This window comes from Triticum urartu, chromosome 5 (assembly GCF_003073215.2).
Source record: "Triticum urartu cultivar G1812 chromosome 5, Tu2.1, whole genome shotgun sequence".
NCBI classification, from domain to species: domain Eukaryota; kingdom Viridiplantae; phylum Streptophyta; class Magnoliopsida; order Poales; family Poaceae; genus Triticum; species Triticum urartu.
In genome coordinates, this window is record NC_053026.1 from 536635079 (window position 1) to 536645990 (window position 10912).

Here is a 10912-nt window from a genome sequence, read left to right on the forward strand (position 1 = left end):
CTTGTTGTGTTCTTCATAATTATGCACTATCACAAGGGATTGATGAATTCATTATACCGGAAGTGACATGGACCACCCAACCAATTCGAACATCAAGGCAACAATTAAGTGACAATAGGGCCTTGGTAGACCATAGGCTACAAATTGCTGCCCAAATGTGGGAAGATAGGCAACTTATGTATGCCAATTTATGAGTGCAGTGCACTATGTATTTGTAATGTTTATGCAACTACCTTTGCATTCATTTGATGGCTGGACAGATTGTGGTATTTGTTATGTCAAACCATGTATTTGTGATGATTTCATCATTTTTATTGCAACATTTTGATGGCTGGACAGATTGTGGTATTTATTATGTCAAATCATATATTTGTGATGATTTCATCCTTTTTATTGCAACATTTTGATGGCTGGACTGACTGTGGTATTTATTATGTCAAACCATATATTTGTGATGATTTCATCCATTCTTTTGCAATTTTTTGATGACTGGACAGAAATGGACAATGTTGAAGTTACCGCTGCAAGTGGAAACTCCGGGAAAAGTGGGGTCATTGTATGGACCACTTCCATGACCAACAGTATGCTAGGTTTTTTGGCTGACCTTGTTGCTAAAGGGAAGAGAACTTCTAGTGGATTCAGGGAGACACATCTCAAACAATGTGCTGCTGTTTTGAACAAGCAATTCAAGCTAACTATCACCTCTGATCAAGTTAGAAACCATCTCAAGAAGTGGAGGAAGATTTGGGTCAGGGTTGTCAATTTGAAGAATTTAAGTGGAGCTCTATGGGATGAAGATACTTGCACAATTAGGCTCAGCGATGAGCACTATGCAGGTCATTGTATGGTAAGCTTCTTATAGTATGAACGATATCATCTCATTTTCTGCCTTCATTATGCTAATGACTTGCAAATTTTTTGTAGACCCACAAACCTGATGCTCCCTTCTTGAATAACCCAATTGAACACTATCATGCTATGGCGACCATTTTTGGAACAACCGGGGCTAAAGGGATGAATGCAAGGTCTGGAAATGATCTCCTTTCTATTGGCGTCGATGATAAGGAGAATGGTGAGGTGAATGGTGAGATCAACACGTCACCGCAAGTTGGTGAGTCTTCTGACCCCAAAGGACCACCAAAAAAGAAGGCCAAGGTGGTGAAAGTTCTAGAGGATCCACTAGGTGCCATTCTCAAAGATGGATTTAAACTTGTGGCTGAAGCTCTTGTGAAATCTGGTGGAGATGATGATGATATATCCGATGACCTTTGGGATGTAATCTCTTGTTTGAAATAATTTGATGAAGAGCACCTTGCCCATTACTATGCTCATCTTGTTGACAATCCCAAGACTGCAAGGGCCTTCATGAAGCTTTCCAAAACCAACAAATCCGTTTAGGTGAGTAGGTATGTGAAGAAGAACGTCTAAATTTGATATGGTTGTCAAGTATGTGAACTTGACATGTATGGCTGTAGTGCCATTGGGTTGCTTTTGGATGTTTGGTATGTGAACATGTATGGCTGTAGTACCATTGGGTTGCTTTTGGATGTTTGGTGTGTGAACATGTATGAGTGTAGTGCACTTTCCTTGGTTATTTATATGTGAAAGACATGTACTGCCTATTTGTATGTAAAAGACATGTACGTGCTGATTGCTTTTGGATATACCAAATGAACTTACTACATGATTGTCATCTTATGATATTGCTGGAAATTGTGTTCTTTGTCAATATATATAGTTATGTTGTTTTTTTCTTGAAAATACAAACGAAATGCTGCCGAAAATTTGAATTTTTGTTCTTTCATTCTTCCAAACCAAACACTGGAATGGAACCAACCCGTTCTACTTTTTTGCACCTATCAAACACAAGAACGGAACCGACCCGTTCCTCTGGAATGGAACCATTCCATTTCGTGACAGTTGGTTCCTCAACCAAACACACCCTTACTGATCCGCCTCGGAGATGCCATAACAACGTCTAGAACACGATTGCAGGAGTCTATCTAATATCGTTTCGAGTTTACTGCACGAATGTTGTGTGTAATTGATTAACTGGTTGATGCACGAGACGCTGAGGGCGTGTGCGTGCGTGCTAATTTCAATTGAGAATTCTGCCTTTTCGTATATCACCCATCATGATTGTTGTTGGGTTATGCCGCGCTTGCATCTTTCTACACGATGGAGATGGAAACCAGGAAAAGAGATGTGCCGGTGCCGGCTAGCAATGGTGGCTAAGCTAGGCCTAGGCCTAGGTCACCCATGTTGGTGTGCATAAGGGCATCTTCAGCCGTTGGATTTTCAGGAGGGGCAAAAAATCACCTCTGGGAACGCACCGGCGCTAAACCGTGCATTGAGGGCGTGATGCCCCCCAGTCGCGGCCCCACGGATTTTTAAAATGTTTAAATTCGGCGCAAACACAACGCAAATACTGGCGAGTTCGTTCAAATTTAAACATATTTTACAAAAAAAAAAACTATCGCGGGCTACCCCGCCGTCTCCCTCGCCGCCCGCCCACGCGGTTCTACATGCCGAGGAGGCTGTAGAACCGCGTGTAGTCACCGCCGCCGTCGTCGTCGTCATCGCCCCCGCCTATGCCTCCGCCGTCCCTGCTGCATCCCTCCCCCGGTTGGCGCGGCGGGTTGGACGGTCCGGAGGCGTCGTCGTCGTCGCTATCGAGGACGACGACACCGTCCTCGTCCTCGCGCCCACGTTTGCGGGCGGCGATCTCCTCCAGGGCCCGGCGCGGCCGGATCATCTCCTCGCGCAGGTAGTCGTCGCGCGACCACCGCATGGCGTCCTCGTCGGAGAAGCCGCGCCGGGCTATCTCCTCGTACTCCGGGGGGAGGCTGGACTCCACCTTGGGCTCGACGAGGGCGCCGGAGCTGCGGGTACGCGCGCTGACAGGCGTGTCCTGGGGCTCCGGCTTGACGGGGCGGAGGTGGAGGCAGGGAGAGCCGCAGGAGCTGCGGGTACGCGCGCTGACAGGCGTGTCCTGGGGCTCCGGCTTGACGGGGCGGAGGTGGAGGCAGGGAGAGCCGCCGGACGAGGAGGAGGACACCCCGGTCTCCATGCGCCTCGGCGTCCAGGAGCTTCCCCGGCGGCGGCGTGAGAAGGACGGGGGAGCGGGGTACTCGAGGCGCGGCGTGTTGCCGCCCTCGATGTACTCGAGGACGGACTCCAACGTGCGCCCGGGCACGCCCCACCACCGATGCCGGCTGGCGGCGTTGAACCTGTCGGAGGGCACAACGCCGTTGGTGGCCTCGAGCTGCTCGCCGTGCCGGCGGCGGAAGTACGGCTCCCAGATTGGGCTGTCAGGGACGTACCGGGGCCCCTCCCTCGCCGCACGCGGCAAGGACGAGCGGATGCGTGCGATCTCCGCACGTCGCGCCGCGCCGGTGGGTACCGGGGGCACCGGCACGCCGCCGACGCTGATCCTTCACGCCCCGGGCACCCGCATGTCCGGCGGAACCGGGTACTCGGCCTCGAAAAGGAGGCGAGCCTCGTCCTCATGCAGATGACGGCGTCCGAATCCGTTCGCCGCCGCGCCGTCGCCTGGGAAACGCTCGGCCATGCTTTCTCAACTGGTGACGGCGAGAGGAGGAAAGGGGGAGAAATGAGCGCGTCGTCGGTGGATGATCGGGGTGAGTCTCTCCGGCGCGCTTGCAGTCGGCTTTTATAGGCGGAGACGCCGCGTGGTAGGCTTGGCCGGCGCGTTACGCGTGGCGTGATTGCGTGGCGGCCGAGGGACGCGTCGCCCAGCCTTCACTGCGCCGCCCGTGAGGCATCAATGGAGGCTGACCGGCGCGGCAGCGCGCGGCAGCTTTGGCATTGATTCGCCGCGGGAAACGAGACGATGAGGATGACGAAGGGGCGAGAAGAGAGTAGAGTCGCTGACGCGGCGGGCCCGCGGCTCTTCGCGGCAAAAACGATTCGTCCGGCGCCCCCGAGCGACCCCCAGCGCGCCGGGTTCGGGTTGGGTCCGCCGGCGCCAATTTCGGCCCGAGTCGGTGAAAATTGGGCTCTTGGGGGTGCGACTGAACCGATTTTTTAACGTCGGCGGACGAAAAAACGCTTAGCGGGTCTTCTTGAGGACGCGACTGGAGATGGCCTAATATGTGCCATCAGCATGTAGATGCCGGCCATTGTTGGTGACACGCAAGACACCAACAACAAGATATTGCTCGTCTAGAAGGACGTTGATTCATACATCTATAGGCCTGGTCGGACCTAACAAGGAACTGAGCTAGATACGGGCCCTCGGGTTGGCCAAAAACGGTTGTCTTCTTTGTGAGAGTATCAGACAAATATCTTGCATAGAGTGATGATCCAGGGCCGGTGCTTACTGCGCAGGGCGGCAACAGGTAAGTGCTCAAAGTGGACATGGAAATTGACATTGAACAGACACAGAGAGATATACAGTGACAATGAGCATACGGCAGTGGTGCTGAGTTGACTTTTTTGACAAGGCACCAAGTAGGCACGCACATTGGCCAAAAAGAAACGAAGAAAAGCACGCACGCACGCACACTCCCCGTTGACATATCCACCACACTATCTGAGTTGTCTCCATATTGGTTCAGGTCTCCCTCCGCACTTGGGTTCGGTGGGTGTCCCTGTTTTGCTGCTATATTATTATCTGCACTGCACATGGAATGGGACAACACATCTTTGAGATGGAGGTAGAGATACATACGCCTCAAACCCTGTGTACAGTAGGATTTTTCAAGGTTCTGGAGCACACGGTGCGATCGACATGTACCGAATGGGATTCGCACTTCGCCGCCGGGGGTGAACAACCGAGCACCGTATCTGTACGTGGCGTATCAAGAGGCCTATACTTTTAGTCTTTTACCGACGGGTCCAACTAGAACAGATAGGTGTGCCACCAGTGTAAAAGCATCTTCAACCAGACTTGACTGGGTAAATATGACCTCCTAAGATATGTCCATGGATGCGTTTGTCCCTTCGAGCAACCATTCTCCTTATTTACAAACCCTCAAAACCATACAAAAGCATATTTCACAAAAGAAAACATACAAAAGCATGCAATGCAGAAGTCATGTAGAGAAGGTTTTATACATTAAAGCTACATTTATCTTAAGATAAAACAGAGATACAATTACATTAAAAAAATGCAAACTAAAAGCTACTCCGAGTCTGAGGAGATCGGGATTGCGGAAGTCACCAGCCTTCTTGTCATTGACGGGCGAATGCATCTCGTCTTACTCATAGTCGTCCGCAAAAGTCTTCTTCATTCAGCATCGTGGATGAAGAGCGTGTAACGGTTCACCATTACCACCCCGCTCATCCCGCATTGACTCTGAGGATGGCGCGGTTTTCCGCAATGAAGGCAAGGTCGATGTAGAGCTTAGCGAGGGCAGCAGCGTCCGCTTTGCTCGATAGTGAGCTGCTCCTCTGTCATGAGGTGCTCGCCTACATGGCCAAGGGGAATTGCTCCCGCACATCCTCCATCGAGAGGTGGGGGATGTCGTGGCCCTCACCTAAGGCAGTGCCCGCCATTTCCAACCCGGAGGTGACGGGGTCAACTATCAGGACCGCCTTCTCCGAGCGCTTCCCCCTCCTCTTTGTTCGATGTCGAGGGAAGATTGACCACAATGCGGGTTGGGCAAGCCTCCATCACGATATGGGCACAACGCTCCAGCGCCAATTGCTTATACCATATGACCGTCGTGCGCAACGTGTTGGATGGCGAACGGCGAGCTTGGACCCGGACGACACAAGCCCGTGGACACAGTGACAACGTGAACCCAAGAGGATGGAGGAATTGTGAAGGAAGGCCGGGGTTTGGCTCGTCGACCGGCTTAAATAGCCGGAATTTGACCCCTCAAACGATGCGCCAGAGCGGCAACATGAATGTGGACAGCAAACCTGTGAGCTCTGGGGCAGACTAATGGGTTCCACCGCAAGTCCTGCTCGTATTTTTTTTGAGTTGCGCGCCCCGCCCATCAGTCAGACATGGTGGACTATGGACTGAGTTTGAGGGGCGCACTATAGTCCGGATAAAATGGACTGGATTGGGATGTCCAATTGGATGGTTGTTTTCTGTTTGAGCAGATTTCAGTTGTAGATACTCTACTGTAGGAACGAAGATTGTGGATCTCACGACACGAGAGAGGATCTGGGGTACTCTGACCAGAGACACAAAGTGAGGTCAAACAAACATGCGCACATGGAGCCCACAGAGGGCCATCACACACACACGGAACCTCTCGGTCAGTGTGCGGTCGGTCACCGTTGGAACCCATGATCACCATCGTAGCCAGGACAGGAAGATCAGCCACATGATCTTGTTTGATGCATACATGTAGCCAGCCAACCCGACTGCAGCCTCCCTTTCCATTTTGTCCCGTTTGTCTCCCCATCTTCCCGTTGTTTCCTTTCAAACTGCAGGTCCTCTTGTCGTGGTAACGGGGTGCCTAAAATCGATGAACCGTTTGCGGATGGCGCCTAGGAAAATAATACTGGAGTTTTGCAGTTAGGATCGCGACAAGTGGAGCGTTATGTGGTGATTGGTTCAGCTTGGGGGCAGAATCGTTCTTCCTTGATAAAATAAAATTCGAGCATCGAGCAAAGGCATCTATTCCGAGGGAATAACACCACGAGGGAGGCCACAAGGCTGTCATCCTCCTTCCCAGCCGAGGTCGGGGGAGCGGCAGACGGATACAACTATATCTATGTGCGGTTAATTTGCAAGCTCATAGGCTGCCTTAGCCTTATCAAGCCGCATAATCTACGTAGCAGTATATTCTGCGAACAGGCCGAGCAGTAAAATCCTTTTTGGCATCAGCTAGCGCTGGCTCGCACGCTCAATTATAGGGGGCAGGTAGTGTAGAATGCATTGGCGAGGATGTGTTCAGCAACGTCTCTGTAGGCCAAGAGGGAAGGGAAAGGGAACGAATGGTGAAAATGGGTTGTTCTGTGAATTGTTCTTGTAAGAGTGCTTTATTCATGGAGGTTATTGTCACATTGTCTCTTGTTTGCTAGAACTAGAGCAATGAGAATATCATATCGAATCATACGTTTATGCTACAGTTGTGTTTTAGACGTGGAGCTAGCTCATCCAATTAAAAGTGGTGCGTGTTGCGTAGATTGGAATGTCTTTCTGGTTTCTCGACAAAAAATATTTATCTCTACTCTTATAAAAAACTGAGTTGGTGATGATGGTGTGCCTGTCATCCTGCAATATAGACCGTCTGATCTGTATCTGACGGATAGAAAGCAAACTATGTCAATTTTGCAAAAAGATACTCGTACCTCTCTCCACATTTGCAGATAAGGCCTTCCCTCATTCATCTTCGTCTCCCACGAGACAAACAGCTCGTATAAATGCATCTTGATGTTCCGTACAACGCATGGGCCTCTTGCTAGTTACTCCCTCCGTTCCAAATTATTCGTCGCAGAAATGGATGTATTTAGAACTAATATACATCTAGATACATCCATACATGCGACAAGTAATTCGGAACGGAGGGAGTATTACATAAATATGTGGAACCTTACATCATATTGCAACCCCCCCCCCAGTCCGGGCGACACCCTTTGGGTCAGTTCATTTGGGCGGCTTAAAAATTAAGCTGCTGCACCCTAAATTTGTTGAGACTTCTAAATTAGTTACCTCATAACTAGTTTATTCATTTGGGCGGCTTAAAAATTAATCTGCCGCACCCTAAATTTGTTGAGACTTCTAAATTAGTTATCTCATAACTAGTTTAGAAGCATCAATAAATAAGAGAGGCGGCCTATGAAAAAAGTTGGGGACAAGACAACTTTTTTTAAGCTGCCAAAAGAACTGGCCCTTTATCCCCATCTCTTATGCTGCATCCTAGCACACTAGTGACCCCCCCCTCTTCTCTTTTGAACATCGAACCCTAACAATATGGCCATAGGCAATCCTAAGCCGGTTTCATGTCAAACCAATTTTGTTGCAGTTGTTGGACATGCTTAAGAACAAAAATCCCATCTCTTTTACCCACCTCTTGTTTGTTGTCCTAACTCTGCCCTCCACTTTGACACACATCTTCTCCCATGCTACGGTTTTCTCCACGATTACTTCTTCGTATATTCAATTACAAATTTCCTCGATTAATCTTGATTCTTCCTCTCACGCCACGAACCCATTTTATCTCTTTTCCATGTTTGCCGGTGACTTCCATGATAGCCAGGCAATAGCTTCAAGCAAGGTAATACACGATGTGCCATCAGACTCCGGCTGTTGTTGGTAGTGAGATCACATATTTTGGATGCTACTCATGTAGCGGTTCATCTCATGGTGACACTCCTTCCGCGCGTCATTCCTTCTGCTTTGCGGAGGATCCTTAAGCATTATTCTTTTGAAGGTATCTTCTTTCTGAGTTCACTTCCTCCCATGCATTGGACTGGTTCAAGGAATGCTTCTAAACCGATTTGGAGCAACACAGATGGTCTCTCTTGTACTGTAAGGAAAAATAAAACACTGTGAATGGTTAACCCTAATGAAGAAGATGCAAAAGAACCACCAAAAATGTGGCAGCTCAAACATTTCCCAATTTACTAATAATAGTCCTTCCTTTCTAAAAAAAGTCGTTCCAGCAGGTTATTCTATGAATTGTTCTTGTAGGAGTGTTTTGTTCCAGCAAATTATTGTCACATCATCTCTTGTTTGCTGGAACTAGAGCAATTAGAATATCATATTGAATCATATAGCAAGCTAAACTTATACTCCCTCCGTCCAGAATTACTTGTCATAGAAATAGATGTACCTAGATGATTTTAAATCTAGATACATCCATTTTTATCCATTTGACGGAGGTAGTATTTAGATGTGGAGGTAGCTCATCCAATTGAACTGGTGTTGTTTGTGTCGGTTGAAATTTTTGGCTTTATTTCTTGACAACAAATACCAAAATTATGTGTTGAATACGTACAACTAAACCTGATCATGGACAGACCTGCCACAGCCCAGCCTGAAAAAAACTAGGCTGGGCCAGGCCGGGTTGGGCTTCATTTTATAGCCCAAAAGATCACTCTGGTTGGGCTTCGGGGTGGACTTGCACGTGCATAGACCAACAAACAGCATTCAGACCGGGCTCAGGCTTGAGAAAAGTGCTATTTTAGGCCTCGAACTCGGGCTTATAGTTTCAGGATCGGGCTTTTGCAAGCTCGACCTGAAACCCAGCCCGACCCGACATATGATCTTCACTAGAACCTTAGATCATGCTGTATCACCCCCCCCCCCCACTACTAGTTTGTCCGACACCGTTTTGTCCTCGTCTCTTATGCTTTGTCCTGCACACCACTTGACATCTTTGTAAGGTAATTCTAGTGACCCCCCCCCCCCTTGTGGCCACCTCTTTCTAACGTCGGAACCCTAAGAATAAGGCCATCACTAACCCTAAAATGGGTTCTAGTCCAACCAATTTTCACCTCCTCACCGGCAATATGATTCACAACTACAATATGATTCGATAATTCATCTCTGCCAGGAGAATATCATCCAAAAAGGAAATAGGATAACTGCTCTTCTTTTTTAGTTATTCTTTCTTTTGTTTTGTTTGTATATATGTACCATATTTACTTTTATTGATGGAAAATACCTTAGAACTATTGCTCTACGGTTTGGGCCAAAAAAATGACCCCCTCTTGTTCTTTGTCCTAACTTTGCCCTCCACTTTGACTCACATCTTCTCCCATGCTATGGTTCTCTCCACGATTACTTCTTCATATATTCAAATAAATAGTTCCTCGCTTGATCTATATTCTTCCCCTCACACTACAAACACATTTATCTCTTTTCCATGTCGTCGACGTCAATGAATTCCATGATAATGCAATGACTTCATGCAAGGTACACGATGTGCTATCATGACTCCGCCTGTTGTTGGTAGGGAGAGCACATACATTGGCTACTACTCATGCGATAGTCAATCTTATGGTGAAACTCCTTCGCCGTGTTGTCCTCGCTAATTTGCGAAGGATCCCTAAGCATAGTTCCTTTTGACGTACCTTCTCCTTGAGTTCACTTCCTCTTGTGAATCAGGGCAGTTCATGGAATGCTTCTAACCGATTTATAGCAGCACAGATAGTCTCCCTTGTGTTGTAAGGAAAAAAGAAAACATTGTGCATGGTTAACCCTACTAAAGAAGATGCAAAAGAGCCACCATTAGTGTTCACAAAAGGTCGCAGCTCAAACATTCTCCAGTTTACTAAATAATAGTAGTCCCACCTATCTAAAAGAAAGTCCTTTCATCCGGATATATAAGAGGCATTTCGACCCATCAAGACAAAGGCTTTGATCAACACTTAATTTTACACGCATGTGCCTTATTCCACATATATTACTGTCATTTACTCATTTATGTTCAGAAAATATTTCCTATTATTGCGGTTGTGATTCAGCATCACATAAAGTAAATATGAATGACCCTCATGGATTAGCTTGTCTTGCTAGGAGGAACCTCCACTCGGCGGTGTGACAGCTTTGCCTTGCCTCCCCCTCTATTATCTGCTAAAAAAACCCTATATGAGTTATTATGTTTGGGGTTTTGACCTATGATTTATTATGTTGGAGAGCTTTGTACTTCCGGTGAAGCTTTATAATAGATCCAGGTCCTGTTACACACACAAAGAAAAACTCGGGGACTGTAAAAACATTAATATTTCTCATTTGATCAACAAAGCCCCAAATCTTATACTGTACTTTGACAAGCAAAAATATGTCCTGTAAAACCGAGACGAGAAAGTAATAATAACAAAAGAAAAACGAAATTTATGCTGCCGGTACAGAGACAGCATGGAAAAGCCGGCCACGGGGCCCCACTCCGCGATCTAAACAAGCAGAGAAAAACAAAGGGGGGCCCCACCCGCGCCTCCCCTCCGCAACGTTTTTCTGCCCCTATTTATGCCCGAGACCTGC

The 10912-nt window shown here is 47.8% G+C and overlaps 1 protein-coding gene across 1 annotated transcript; it reads left to right on the plus strand.

Moving 5' to 3' along the window:
* Positions 1-406: 406 nt before the first annotated feature.
* LOC125507329 lies at positions 407-1296 on the plus strand. The gene is made up of 2 exons (XM_048671944.1): positions 407-847; positions 925-1296. The coding sequence occupies exons 1-2, from the start codon at positions 407-409 to the stop codon at positions 1294-1296; spliced, it is 813 nt and encodes a 270-aa protein (XP_048527901.1).
* Positions 1297-10912: the final 9616 nt, after the last annotated feature.